We start from the raw sequence: 15,759 nt of genomic DNA on the forward strand, positions 1-15,759 counted from the left end.
CCTATTTATTATAAGCGATTATATATTAAATATCTACATGATGACGAATTTAAATATGCAACAATCAGAAAGCGGTAAAAGAAGGGATTTTTAGAGAAGAAACCTCTTGAAGCGTGCTTTTTATATATCAATGAAGTTTAGGAGGCTTTTTGGCGCTCCCTCCCTCTACAAGCTCGCTCGCTCCTTCCTAAAAAATAATCTTTACTATGGAAATCCAAAAGATTTCCCTTCGACTAAGTTCGAGACTCAAGCAAATGGCTCGTGACTCAAGAACTTCGTCGGATTGACTCTCAGAGCGATTTCTAGGGCAGAACACTGCTCAAAAACCCCAGAATACTCAAGAAGAGAGTCAAAACTGTGTGCAAAAGTGTGGAATGACGTCCAAATGACGTCCTATTTATAGGGGTGAGACGCAGTACGGCCCCTGGTGTCAATACGGCCCGTATTGAAGTTTTGAACTTCAATACGGCCGTATTGAATTTCAAAAACATCAATACGGCCGTATTGGTTTCAGTACGGCCGTATTGTAGTTCAAAAATGCAATACGGGCCGTACTGAGCTCCAAAGAGGCCGTATTGAGCTTCACTCCTCTCACTTTCTTATTTTCAGCTACTCTAAGACCTCTAAACCTACAGATAGTCATCCTATGGTCTTCTGGGAGTCCTTCTGGCTGACTTTCCATTGATCTTTGATAGTCTTCGAGTCTTATTTCCGACCCGGACAATTTTAGGGGTCTACAGCTGCCCCCCCTTTACTTAGTCAAACGGCCTTTTGGTGTAACGATTGACAAGTAAAGGAGTTGACCCGATTGTCCGGGGAATGAGCCATCCTTCCGACTTGTAGTGTCTTCCGGTGGAAAATTGTTGAGTAGCCTCTCCAGGTTGAGTATTAGTCGTCGCCTCTCCAGGCTCGTTGCATACCTCGGTGCTCTGGACATCTGGGTAGCTGAGTACCGCCTCTCCAGGCTTGTGCATACCTCGGTGCTCTGGACATCTGGGTAGCTGAGTATCGCCTCTCCAGGCTTGTGCATACCTCGGTGCTCTGGACATCTGGGTAGCTGAGTATCGCCTCTCCAAGCTTGTGCATACCTCGGTGCTCTGGACATCTGGGTAGCTGAGTATCGCCTCTCCAGGCTTGTGCATACCTCGGTGCTCTGGACATCTGGGTAGCTGAGTATCGCCTCTCCAGGCTTTGTGCATACCTCGGTGCTCTGGACATCTGGGTAGCTGAGTATCGCCTCTCCAGGCTTTGTGCATACCTCGGTGCTTTGGTCACTTTGGTAGCGTGAGTTTGCCCTCTCTAGGGATTTGTGATAGTTTTGTCTCCACAGTCCACGATGCTGCTTCGACGACTGTTTTTTATTTTTGTGCCACTGAGGGCTGGATAACACAGGGATCCGTCTAGGGGATGTGCAGTTACTCATAGGTTCTTGTGTCCCAACTTTCCATTGCGTAGTTGGTGCCCACTGGGGAATTTCTGATTCCTTGGGGGTGCAGACACAAAGATGCTATTTCTGATGTGAGCGGTGCCTTATGGTTGGCTGACGTCCTTTCGACGGTGGTGGAGTATCCCGGTTATCCTTATTCGGGTGACTCTTTTTGATTTTCTGGTTTTATTGCCTCTGCGTAGGCTGTTATCCACTGGGGGATTCTGTCGTATGATTTTGTCTCCACAGTCCACGATGCTGCTTCGACGGTTGTTTTTTTATTTTGATGCCGCTGAGGGCTGGATAACGCAGGGATCCGTCTAGGGGATGTGCAGTTACTCATAGGTTCTTGTGTCCCAACTTTTCATTGTGTAGTTGGTGCCCATTGGGAAATTCTGTTTCCGTGGGGATGCAGACACAAAGATGCTCTTCCTGAGGTGAGCGATGCCTTATGATTGGCTGACGTCCTTTCGACGTTGGTGGAGTATCCCGGTTATCCTTATTCGGGTGACTCTTTTTGATTTTCTGATTTTTGTTGCCTCTGTGTAGGCTATTATCCGCTGAGGGATTCTGTCGTATTGGTTTTGACTGGCCTCTTCTGTTAGGCGGATCATCTTGACATTCGGTATTTGATTGGATACCGAATTCCTCTTGGGGAACGGGTATTGATCTTTTTGGGTTTTCCTTTTTTGGAGGAGTGCCTCTGAGTAGGCAAATGATCTTGATGTTCGGTGTTCGGCTGAGTGCCGGATTCCGCTTGGGGAATGGTTATTGATTTTTTTTGGATTTTCTCTTTTTGAAGGAGTGCCTCTGAGTAGGCGAATTATCTTGATGTTTGGTGTTCGGCTGAGTGCCGGATTCCGCTTGGGGAATGGTTATTGATCTTTTTGATTTTTCTCTTTTTGAAGGAGTGCCTCTGAGTAGGCGAATGGGGATTGAAGATCTTATGTATCCCAGAGTATTATTTAGAAAGCCTTTTCAGGCTTAGCTTCACTCGTCGCTTGAGTTGGAAAGCTATTCTCCACTGAGGAAGTATGAGTCCTTTCGACTTGGATATTCTGTCTGGATGATCAAACCCTCCTTGGGGAATCTTGCTGATCTTGGTTTGATAGCTTTCACTGGGGAATTTGGCCCGTGAGTGGAAGCTGAGATATCTCTGGGGAGTATTATTTTGACGAGCCTCTCCAGGCTCAATTATTCTGAGAGGGAGTATTGTTTCGGCAAGCCTCTCCAGGCTCAATTATTCTGAGAGAGTATTATTTCGGCAAGCCTCTCCAGGCTCAGTTATTCTGTACGAGTATTATTTCGGCAAGCCTCTCCAGGCTCAATTATTCTGTACGATGCGATAAATCTTTTGCCTTTTTTGTCGTTTTTTGGCTTTTTCTGTATTTTTGCCTTTTTGTCGTTTTTTGGCCTTTTCTGTTGACTGTTGTCATACACAAGCAATTTTTCTATTTTTCTATTTTATGCAATTGCCTCATGATAAGGTCTTTGAATGTGCAACTAATGTGTGTGTGATGCACAAATGCAAGTTTGATTATTTTATTAATGTTTTTTAGAAAAATGAATGGCTCTCCCTATCTTCCTTTTCTTGGAGGAATTTCTGTCGTCGACGTGAGGGAATATTTTTGTGAGCCTTTTATGCAGGAGATTACGGATTTTATAGGAACCCCTCCAATTTTCTTTATTGACCGATTATTAAAGGAATTTCGTACAATTTTTATGAAATACCAATTTTAGAGGCATAATCACATGGTCAAGAGAGAAGAGAAAGTGAATAGATATTTTATTGATATTCACAAGTGTTTTTACAGAAAGATATACAGAAGGAATTTCTGAAGAATGGCTGGCCAGGGTAGGCTATATACATTGGGCTTAACAATTATATCTATAATTGTTGCTCTTTACGCTCCCCTGTAGACCCCTAAAATTGTCCGGGTCGGAAATAAAGCTTGAAGACTCTCGAAGACTGAAGGATAATCAGCCAGAAGGACTCCTCGAAGGCCCTAGGAGGGTTCTCTGTAGGTCTAGAGGTCTTAGAATAGCTCAAAATAAGGAAGTGGAGGGAAAAAGCCCAATACGGCCGTACTGAAGTCAATACGACCGTATTGGCACTTCAATACGGTCGTACTGAAGTCAATACGACCGTATTGACACTTCAATACAACCGCAGCGAACTCAATACGGGCGTATTGAAATTTCTGAATTTCAATACGACCGTATTGAACTTCAATACGACCGTATTGAAGTTCAAAAATTTCAATACGGCCGTATTGCCCCTGTAGGCCGTATTGCGCCTATTCCCTATAAATATGACGTCAATTGGACGTCATTCCACACTTTTTCACTCAGTTTTGACTCCCTCCTTGAGTATTCTGGGGTTTTTGAGCAGTGTTCTGCCCTAGAAATCTCTCTGGGAGTCGATCCGACGAAATTCTTGAGCCCCGAGCCATTTTGCTTGAGGATCGAACTTAGTCGAGGGGAAATCTTTTGATTCCTGTAGACCCCTAAAATTGTCCGGGTCGGAAATAAAGCTTGAAGACTCTCGAAGACTGAAGGATAATCAGCCAGAAGGACTCCTCGAAGGCCCTAGGAGGGTTCTCTGTAGGTCTAGAGGTCTTAGAATAGCTCAAAATAAAGAAGTGGAGGGAAAAAGCCCAATACGGCCGTACTGAACTTAATACGGCCGTATTGAAGCTTCAATACGGCCGTACTGAAGTCAGTACGACCGTATTGACACTTCAATACAACCGCAGCGAACTCAATACGGGCGTATTGAAATTTCTGAACTTCAATACGACCGTATTGAACTTCAATACGACCGTATTGAAGTTCAAAAATTTCAATACGGCCGTATTGCCCCTGTAGGCCGTATTGCGCCTATTCCCTATAAATATGACGTCAATTGGACGTCATTCCACACTTTTTCACTCAGTTTTGACTCCCTCCTTGAGTATTCTGGGGTTTTTGAGCAGTGTTCTGCCCTAGAAATCTCTCTGGGAGTCGATCCGACGAAGTTCTGGAATTCCGAGCACTTAGCTTGGAGATTCGAACCTAGTCGAAGGGAAATCCTCCGGATTTCCATAGTCAAAAGTTTTTAGGAAGGAGCGAGCGAGCTTGTAGAGCGAGGGAACACCAAAAAGCTTCCCAGTTTTACTCAATATATAAAAGCACGCTTCAAGAGGTTTCTTCTTAAATCCTTCCTTTTACTGCTTTCTGTGTGCATATTTAAACTGTCATCATGTAGATAGTTAATTTATAATCGCTTATAATAAATAGGGGTAATTTAGTAATTTTACACTGTTATTTTTGAAAATAATCTGTCATAGGGAACCCGAAAGGGGCGCTGTGGGGTGCTAACACCTTCCCCACGCGTAACCGACTCCCTTACCCAACTCTGGTTGTAATGGCCAAAGTTGATTTATAAAATCAATTGCCTTATCCCTTTTTCCAATGTTTTGAGTAAAACATTGGTGGCGACTCCACGAACCCCTCCTTTTGCGAAAACCACTAATCCATGGAGGGTCCCGTTTGGGATTAATATGGATTGGTGAGCCTTTTAATAAAATTGCTCGTTTGACGAGGTCTCAGTTTGAGAATAAGTCATTCTAGCAATCCACATTTTTTAAACAAATAAATGAGTCCAACCATCCTTCGCGAATGCCGAAAGCCCGCCTCGGGCCGGTGGCGACAGATGGCGACTCCACTGGGGAAGCTTCGAGAGTCAGTCCCATTTAGTGACAGACTATTTTTAACAAATAATAGTTAAAATTACTTTATTACCCCTTTGCTTGTATAAAAACATGATTTATTATGTGGCTTTAAATAACTGTTGTATGTTTAAATTCCGCAATTGTTTGAAATACAAACTGTACACAAACCTTTGCACACAACAGTTCCCTCTATACCCGGGGGCATGAGTGGTAATCCATAGGGAGTGGATGTTAGTACGGCCGGTTGATGGGTTTATAGGAGCCTATGAGACCGTTGTCGAAAAGCATCACTCAAGGTGATAACCATGAACTTGAGTCCGACGGTGCGTTGGAACTTTCCATCGACCTACGACGAGAGGAATTGGGTCCCTATAATGGGGGCACCTTGGGGGCCTTTGACCAAGTGAGAACAGTTAGATCCTCCTTGAATATGCACTTTTCTGCAGGAGACCCCTACCTCGTGATTCGCTCGTGACTGTTCGTGGATGAGTGAATTGTTTGTGCATTCGTTATGTGACATTGTATGAGCATACATTTGCATTCTTTAAACAAACAACATTCCTATTCTATTAAAATAAGAATAAATAGAAATAAGGATCTTCTAGTACATGGTGTTAACATCTACCTTCATTGCATTCATATAGGTAGTTTCCCTTTTCACCCAAAAAATACAAAAAAAAGATACAAAATATTCAAAAAAAAATATGTATTTACCCAAACCAAGCAATATCATGCATCATCTTAGGAAAATCCTAAAAACATGATAATGCTTAGTTCAATAAACACAATGCATGCATATTCAACATCATCATCTCATGCATATAGATCATGGAGGGATCTAGGAATCATTCATTTCATACATCCCTCCTAGTAACTCAGTAATAAACATAAATAAAAAGAAAGGATTAAATCGATGCGTATTTTCAAAAATGGATCGCACGCCGTTCGTCATCAAGTGTAAGCCAACAACCGCGCCAAGCAAGCGCACATCAACTCCGTTGTTGGTAATCAAGACGAATAAAGGGGAAGGTCCGACACCATTAAGGATCACCGCTCCAAGACCTTTCCCCTACGAATCAAATAAGGCTGTGCCGTGGATATACGACATCCACTCTTCTGCCGACAGCGATATCTCCAACATCGCTGGACTTGGGGGCATGACTAGGAGTGGCAGTATCTACACTCCCAAAGATCTTCATGATAAAACCCCCAAGAATAAAGAAAAAGAAGAAAAGAAAACCGAGGAAAAAGAATCTGAGGAGGAGACAGACGAGCTGTTAAAGTATATCCGATAGAGCGAGTACTCCATCGAGGATCAACTTCATAGGACGCCAGCAAAGATTACGCTGTTGTCGTTGATCCTAAGTTCCAAACCGCATCGGCAAGCTCTGTCGAAAGTCTTGAACGAGGCATATGTGTCGCACACTATCTCCCAAGACAAGTTTGAGGGGATTGTTAGTCACATCAAGGCTAATGATCACCTCACCTTCATCGATGAAGAAATCCTCGCCGAGGGATCAAACCACAACAAGCCCTTGCACATCTCTATAAAGTGCAAGGAGTATCACATCGCTAAAGTCTTGGTAGATAATGGATCTTCCTTGAACGTAATGCCAAAAAGAGCACTCGAGCAAGTGGCAATCAAGGGAATCCAAATGCGCCCGAGCAACATGATCGTTCGAGCCTTCGATGGATCTAAAAGAGAAGTGGTGGGAGAGATCAATCTTCCAATCCAAATTGGACCCACTATCTTCAAACGTCGAATTCCAAGTGATGGACATCACTCCCGCATACAGCTGTCTCCTCGGCCGACCTTGGATTCATGATGCGAAAGCTATTCCTTCTACGCTCCACCAGAAAGTCAAGTTCATAGTGGGTGACAAACTGGTGACCGAACAAGCTAAAGATGACATACTCATCAGCAAGCCATCCAACATACTTTATGTGGATGCAGCAGAGGAAGCTTTAGAAACCGCCTTCCAAGCATTGGAAATCGCCAATGTCGAAACGTTTCCCCGAGAAATGAAGAAGGTAGCCTCCATGCTCATCAAGAACGGATACTTGCCAGGACAAGGATTAGGCAAGGACTCCCAAAGAATCCCGGAGCTACCCATTATCAAGGATAAATCCGGGGAAACAAGGGTTAGGATACAACCCTAACAAAGATCAAAGAACGAAGAGGAATCAAGATCCTTCTCGACGTTCTTTAAGCCAGATCTTTAGGAAGGCCGGTTCACAAGCGTCAAGGCCGGTCGTCGTCGTCAAATGTTTTTCTCCTTCCGATAGGGATGTATAGACTCAGTGACTATTAGAGATCACTCCTCGGGGACAGCCCGACCCCCGAGCCTCGATAGGGCACATGTTTCCGCTGCGATTATAATAAAATCATTCTTCATTAATTCTTTATTGCTTCTTTTCTCGCTTGCAATAAAATTCTAGACCACATTATTTTAACCCTGTTTGAATAAACATGAATGAGGTTAAAATCATCTTAATAATAATAAACCCACATCATTTTTATGTGGAAGTGTGTGTGTCAACTTGGAGCACCTTTTCTTGGCCTCAATAAGTGCCGTCATGGATAAAAGAAATCCATTCAGGACAAAAATCCTAAAAAAACAAAAAGCTCGGCAGGAAACCCAAAAAGGGGGCTGCACAAAAATAAGAGCAAAAGACCCGCTAGGAATCCCACAAAAGGGTGACCTAGGCAAAAATTAGGGTTACAAAATAATGAACAAAAACAAAAGCCCGCTAAGACATCACAAATGGGTGTTTTAGGCAAAAGTTAGGGCCGTCAAAAAAGAAAAACAAGATAAATCCATGATGGTACCATCAATCGAATTCAACAAGGGGCTCAAGAAAAGCTATCCAAGTTGTCAAAGCACAATCATTAATAACAAAGATGTGCTTAACCTCATAAGTGTTTAATCGAACAAGCCTAAACACATAAGCCTACCATGGCCAGCCATTCTTACAAAAACCATTTTTCAAAAATAAAATAATCCCCTCTAAAACACAAACTTTTGAAAATATATCATTTCCTTCTTTTCTCTCTTGTCCCAACGATTTTTGAATAATCTAGTGGAAACATGGAGATATAGTGGTCAATAGGAGGGTTGACACATCTTCTAAAGAAAGGGAAGGATCATTTGGTTGATGACACCAAATCTCAAATATAATACGCATCATTCCTCGGTTATAGAAGTCGGCAGCGCACAGCCCGTCTAAGAGGAATGGCAAAATCCAAAAACGCATCGGTTAATTCTTTTGAAAAAAGAATCAAATAGAATTAGGTGCATCATACTGCGTACATGCATACAGATGATAGGTGTACTGGAAGATCATTTATTCTCTGTTTATTGAAAAAAATATAAACTTCAGAAAAACAATACGCCCGTATCATGTTCAGTATGCCCGTACCAAAATTAGGGTTATGAACAAATTTTCAATTCAAATACGGGCATACTGAAATGGATGCGGCCGTATTGGCCATAAAGAAATTTTCAAAGACCTCGTCATGAGGCAACCACATAAAAATAGAAAAATAGAAAAATTGCTTGTGTATGACAGCAGCAAACAAAATGCAAAGATTCAGAAAATAAACAGCGTCATACAGAATAACTGAGCCTGGAGAGGCTTGCCGAAAGAATACTCTCAGAATAATTGAGCCTGGAGAGGCTTGCCGAAACAATACTCCCACAAAATAATTGAGCCTGGAGAGGCTTGTCGAAATAATACTCCTTCAGAATAATTGAGCCTGGAGAGGCTTGTCGAAATAATACTCCTTCAGAATAATTGAGCCTGGAGAGGCTTGCCGAAATAATACTCCTTCAGAATAATTGAGCCTGGAGAGGCTTGCCGAAATAATACTCCTACAAAATAACTGAGCCTGGAGAGGCTCGCCGAAATAATACTCTCTCATAATAACTGAATTTAATTTCTTTAGCACTTTTTCTGTACAGAAAAAGCCAAAAATGACAAAAAGGCGAAAATACAGAAAAAGCCAAAAAATGACAAAAAAGGCAAAAATACAGAAAAAGCCAAAAAATGACAAAAAAGGCAAACATACAGAAAAAGTCAAAAGTCGATAAAAAAAGACAAAGATTTCACATCTTTCAGAATAAAGCCTGGAGAGGCTTGCAGAAATAATACTCTCAAAATAATTGAGCCTGGAGAGGCTCGCAGAAATAATACTCCCCAGAGAAACCTCAACTCACGCTCTTGGACTCAAAATCCCCAGCAAGAGCTATCAAAGCAAGATCGACGACATTCCCAATGGAAGCACGATCACCCAAGCAGAATATCCAAGTCAAAGGACTTAAACTTCCTCAGTGAAGATAGCTCTCCAACTCAAGTGTCGAGTGAGGCTAAGCCTGTAGAGGCTTCCTAAATAATACTCTGGGATACAATAAGATCCCCAAATCCCCAATCGCCTACTCAAGAGGCATCCCTGCAAAAAGGAGAAGAAAATAAAAAAATATCAATAATTATTCCCCAAGCGGAATCTGGCACTCAGCCGAACACCGAACATCAAGATAATTCGCCTACTCAGAGGCACTTCTTCAAAAAGAAAAGATCCAAAAGATCAATAAACTATTCCCCAAGTGGAATTCGGCTATCAGCCAGGCAATGAACATCGAGAAAATCCGCCTAACAGAAGAGGCTAATCAAAATCAACGACAAAATCCCCCAGCGGGTAACAGCCTACACAGAGGCATTCCTTCAAAGAAGAGAAAAATCGGAAAAATCAACAACAATTCCCCAAGCGGAATTCGGCTTTTCAGCCAATCATTGAACGTCAAGCTGATACGCCTAACAGAAGAGGCCAATCACAACTAATGACAAAATCCCCTAGCGGATAACAGCCTACACAGAGGCAACAAAATCCAAAAATCAAAAAAGAGATTACCCGAATAAGGATAACCGGGATACTCCACCTACGTCAAAAGGACGTCAGCCAATCATAAGGCACCGCTCACATCAGAAAGAGCATCTTTGTGTCTATACCCCAAGGAGTCAGAAATTCCTCAAGGGTACCAACAATGCAATGCAAGTTGGGACACAAGAACCTATGAGTAACTGCACATCCCCTAGACGGATCCCTGCGTTATCCAGCCCCTAGTGGCACAAAATCAAAAAAACAACCGTCGAAGCAGCATCGTGGACTGTGGAGACAAAATCATCACAAATCCCTGGAAAGGAGATATTCACGCTACCCCGTCGTCACAAACACGGAGGTATGCAGCTTCCGGCTCGGGCAATGAGCGAAGCTATCTCTGGAAAAGGGGTACTCACCGCTTACCGTTGTCACAAGGGTACTTAGCTTCCGGCTCAAACAAAGAGTGAAGCTAAGCCTGGAGAGACGGTACTTACAGCTTCCAGCTTGGGCAACAAGCAAAGCAAGGCCTGGAGAGGCAAAACTCACACTGCTCACCGTCGTCACAAAGGTGCTTGGTTTCCGGCTCGAACAAAGAGCGAGACTAAGCCTGGAGAGGCGAAACTCACACTGCTACCGTCGTCACAAGGGTACTTAGCTTCCGGCTCAAACAAAGAGTGAAGCTAAGCCTGGAGAGGCAGTACTCAACCATCAGCGTCATCAGAGGCGCGTTGATATCCAACTTCCGGCTCGGGCGTCGAGTGAAGTTGACCTTGGAGAAGGTAAACTCAGCTACCGAGGATGTCAGGAGCGCCGAGGTATGCACCCACCTGGAGAGGCTACTCAACATTTTTCCACCGGAAGACGCTACAAGTCAGAAGGTCGGCACAATACCCGGACAATTGGGTCAACTCCTTTACTTGTCAGCCGATACACCAAAAGGCCGTCCGACTAAGTAAAGGGGGGGCAGCTGTAGACCCCTAAAATTGTCCGGGTCGGAAATAAAGCTTGAAGACTCTCGAAGACTGAAGGATAATCAGCCAGAAGGACTCCTCGAAGGCCCTAGGAGGGTTCTCTGTAGGTCTAGAGGTCTTAGAATAGCTCAAAATAAAGAAGTGGAGGGAAAAAGCCCAATACGGCCGTACTGAACTTAATACGGCCGTATTGAAGCTTCAATACGGCCGTACTGAAGTCAGTACGACCGTATTGACACTTCAATACAACCGCAGCGAACTCAATACGGGCGTATTGAAATTTCTGAACTTCAATACGACCGTATTGAACTTCAATACGACCGTATTGAAGTTCAAAAATTTCAATACGGCCGTATTGCCCCTGTAGGCCGTATTGCGCCTATTCCCTATAAATATGACGTCAATTGGACGTCATTCCACACTTTTTCACTCAGTTTTGACTCCCTCCTTGAGTATTTTGGGGTTTTTGAGCAGTGTTCTGCCCTAGAAATCTCTCTGGGAGTCGATCCGACGAAGTTCTGGAATTCCGAGCACTTAGCTTGGAGATTCGAACCTAGTCGAAGGGAAATCCTCCGGATTTCCATAGTCAAAAGTTTTTAGGAAGGAGCGAGCGAGCTTGTAGAGCGAGGGAACGCCAAAAAGCTTCCCAGTTTTACTCAATATATAAAAGCACGCTTCAAGAGGTTTCTTCTTAAATCCTTCCTTTTACTGCTTTCTGTGTGCATATTTAAACTGTCATCATGTAGATAGTTAATTTATAATCGCTTATAATAAATAGGGGTAATTTAGTAATTTTACACTGTTATTTTTGAAAATAATCTGTCATAGGGAACCCGAAAGGGGCGCTGTGGGGTGCTAACACCTTCCCCACGCGTAACCGACTCCCTTACCCAACTCTGGTTGTAATGGCCAAAGTTGATTTATAAAATCAATTGCCTTATCCCTTTTTCCAATGTTTTGAGTAAAACATTGGTGGCGACTCCACGAACCCCTCCTTTTGCGAAAACCACTAATCCATGGAGGGTCCCGTTTGGGATTAATATGGATTGGTGAGCCTTTTAATAAAATTGCTCGTTTGACGAGGTCTCAGTTTGAGAATAAGTCATTCTAGCAATCCACATTTTTTAAACAAATAAATGAGTCCAACCATCCTTCGCGAATGCCGAAAGCCCGCCTCGGGCCGGTGGCGACAATTCCCTTAGTTAAAATTTTGTTCTAGGAGAGCGAGGAGCGGGCTTGTAGAGCGAGGGAACGCCAAAACGCTTCCCAGTTCTTTGCAATATATAAAAGCACGCTTCAAGAGGTTTCCTTTCAATCCTTCCTTTTACTGCTTTCTGTGTGCACATTTAAACTGTCATCATGTAGATAGTCAATTTATAATTGCTTAGAATAAATAGGGGTAATTTAGTAATTTTATACTATTATTTTAAAAATAATCTGTCATAGGGAACCCGAAAGGGGCGCCGTGGGGTGCTAACACCTTCCCCACGCGTAACCGACTCCCTTACCCAACTCTGGTTGTAGTGGCCAAAGTTGATTTTTAAATCAATTGCCTTATCCTTTTTTCCAATGTTTTGAGTAAAACATTGGTGGCGACTCCACGAACCCTCCTTTTGCGAAAACCACTAATCCATGGAGGGTCCCGCTTGGGATTAATATGGATTGGTGAGCCTTTTAATAAAATTGCTCGTTTGACGAGGTCTCAGTTTGAGAATAAGTCTTTCTAGCAATCCACATTTTAAAACAAAAAAACGAGTCCAACCATCCTTCGCGAATGCCGAACGCCCCGTTTCGGGCCGGTGGCGACAGATGGCGACTCCACTGGGGAAGCCTCGAGAGTCAGTCCCATTTAGTGACAGATTATTTTTAACAAATAATAGTTAAAATTACTTTATTACCCCTTGCTTGTATGATAACATGATTTATTATATGGCTTTAAAATAACTGTTGTATGTTTAAATTCCGCAAATATTTGAGATAAAAACTGCACACAAACCTTTGCACACAACAGTTCCCTCTATACCCGGGGGCATGAGTGATTAACCATAGGGAGTGGATGTTAGTACGGCCGGTTGTCGAATGGGTCTATAGGTGCCCGTAGACCGTTGTCGGAAAACATCACTCAAGGTGATAACCATGAACTTGAGTCCGACGGTGCGTTGGAACTTTCCATCGACCTACGACGAGAGGAATTGGGTCCCTATAATGGGGGCACCTTGGGGGCCTTTGACCAAGTGAGAACAGTTAGATCCTCCTTGAATATGCACTTTTCTGCAGGAGACCCCTACCTCGTGATTCGCTCGTGACTGTTCGTGGATGAGTGAATTGTGTGTGCATTTTTATGTGACGTTGTATGAGCATACATTTGCATTCTTTAAACATACAACATCCCTAGTAAAATAAAAATAAATAGAAATAAAGATTTTCTAGTACATGGTGTTAACATCTGCCTCCATTGCATCCATATAGGTAGTTTCCCTTTTCACCCAAAATATACAAAAAGAAAAAATACGTATTTATCCAAACCAAGCAATATCATGCATCATCTTAAGAATATCCCGAAAACATGATAATGCTTAGTTGAAAAAACACTATGCATGCATATTCATCGCCATCATCTCATATCATGCATTGTATTGTAGATTATGGAGAGGTCTAGGGAGGTGCAAAGGCCATTAAAGAAAGTGGACTTCCTATTATACCGTGCTGAGAGGTTGGATCACCTCTGTACCTTGATGCCACGAGAGGCTCGTTTGGAGTTCGAAAAATCTTATGGACGAGTCCTTGACTTGATGAAGATTTGTGTGGATCCAGCTTTTCTGAGAGCCTTGGTCCATTTCTGGAGTCTCGATCTGCACTGTTTTGAATTCCCCCAGTTTGACTTAGTTCCTACTCTCGAAGAGTACGAACTCATGCTTCGATGGCCCAAATCAACAGGGGTCTATATTTTCCATGGAAATCATGTGGCCGTAGAGAGAGTTGCCACTCAAGTCAAACTACCACCACGATTATCTGCTTTAGTGGGGAATGGCAGTATCAAGGGTTGGAAGCTTGCTATGATTGAAAACCACCTTTCTTCTTTGGCTGATGAGGGAGATTGGTTAGCTTTCAACAAGACTCTAGCGTTAGCCGTGTTTGGGATGATCCTATTCCCCTTTCACGCTAACACAGTGGATCATGCTGCTATGGACGCCTTCTTCGCTTGGGACGTACATATGAAGAGTCCCGTGCCTGCCATTCTTGCCGACACCTTGCTTTCTGTCAGCTTATCTCAACAGAAGCAAGGGAAAACTATCCGATGTTGTACCTCCTTGTTGTATGTGTGGGGCATCACACACTTTTATGCCTCTAGTCATATGGGGACTTTGCCCGATCCTTTGAGAAGTTTTTCGAAGATCCCCGTACGCCGTCGGTATGCTTCCGAGTGGAAGGAAGAGATGGAACAGTGGAGTATTGAGCACTTCACGTGGGTTTGTCCTTGGTTCCGTCCAAACAATGTATTGACAAGATGCGGCAGTTATCCAAGCATACCATTAATGGGCCTCAGAGGTTGCATAGCTTATTCACCTAGATTGGCTATGAGGCAACTCATGAGGACTCAAATTGTTCCTACCAAAGAGGAGCTTGGAGGGTTGTGTTTCTCCTTTGATTCCGAACATCAGAGGGACATGCACGCTATCATTAGAGCATGGGAGAAACCAATCTATGAGGGAGATCGAGAGCTTGGAAAGCCTCGGGTATCCGTCTCCACCGACTATGAGATATGGAGGAACGAGAGAGGGGTGTCTCAACCATCCACCCCTTGCGCAACCACAACCACAAGGAGGTTAATGCAAGAACAAGTCGACGCCTTGACCAAAAAGCTGGAAAGTATGGAAGCTCAAATGAGATTTCTTGAAGAAAAAAATGAAGAATCCAGTTTTACTATTGATGGTCTTCAAAGGCAATGCAAGAAGAAAGACCACGAGATAGAGCGGCTCAAGGATGAGTGTGCTAACCTCAACGAGGAGACTACTCGGGCATCCAAAACGCCAAAGGTCGAACCGAGTAGTCAACTCCAAGAAGTCAACGCAAAGATAGCACACCTTGAAGCCGAACATGTAAGGCAGGCACAGTTGATCAAGAACATGCAAGACGATCTGCTCTTGACTCGATCCGATGCACAACAATGGCGGGAAGTTGCTCAACAACAAGCCGCAAACCTTTCCGATTTCCGCAAAAAGGAGAGGGAGGGACTAGCACAAATGGCTAGACTCCGAGAGGAGAAGGATCGAGCCGAAGACGAGCTTAATAAGCTACAGGCCATGATCAACTACTATACTCAGAAAGCGAAGGAGGCTCAGAAAATCAGTGACGATATGAGCCAAGCGGTCCATACACAGATTAAAGCAATGGGTCGTCACGTCGAGGAAGCCGAAGATGAGTGGCAAAGAAACATGAACCCGCCTGTGGGTTTTTACCGGCTTTTCTCTTATTGTAAAAAATTGCTTCAAAGCATTGTATAAAGTTGTACACTTTCTTTAATGAATAAAACAGTATTTTTGAGATTTATTGCCTTTGCATTTCATAGTCATTCATTTGCATTTACCTCTCCCGGTAATTTAATAATAAATGTTAATAAAAAGAAAGAAATAATCGATGCGTATGTTCAGAATGGATCGCACGCCATTGGTCATTAAATGCAAACCAACAACTGCACCAAGCAAGCACACGGCGACTCCGTTGTTGGTAATCAAGACAGACGAAAGGGAAGGTCCGACACCGTTAAGG

At 43.3% G+C, this 15,759-nt stretch overlaps 1 protein-coding gene across 1 annotated transcript; it reads left to right on the forward strand.

The window, feature by feature from the left end:
• The first annotated feature begins 11,573 nt into the window (after nucleotides 1-11,573).
• LOC145951720 (uncharacterized) lies at nucleotides 11,574-15,506 on the forward strand. The gene is made up of 2 exons (XM_083063622.1): nucleotides 11,574-11,672; nucleotides 13,632-15,506. Exon 2 carries the CDS (start codon nucleotides 13,635-13,637, stop codon nucleotides 15,492-15,494), a length of 1,860 nt encoding a protein of 619 aa, XP_082919748.1. The 5' UTR covers nucleotides 11,574-11,672; nucleotides 13,632-13,634; the 3' UTR covers nucleotides 15,495-15,506.
• The last annotated feature ends 253 nt before the right edge of the window (nucleotides 15,507-15,759 follow it).

The sequence above is a fragment of the Cajanus cajan genome, chromosome 9 (genome assembly GCF_000230855.2).
Source record: "Cajanus cajan strain Asha chromosome 9, NIPB_CcT2T_4, whole genome shotgun sequence".
Taxonomy (NCBI): domain Eukaryota; kingdom Viridiplantae; phylum Streptophyta; class Magnoliopsida; order Fabales; family Fabaceae; genus Cajanus; species Cajanus cajan.

Bases quoted from the DNA above. Each gene is read 5' to 3' on its own strand.
- LOC145951720 (XM_083063622.1), top strand. From the start codon at position 13,635: ATGGAGAGGTCTAGGGAGGTGCAAAGGCCATTAAAGAAAGTGGACTTC.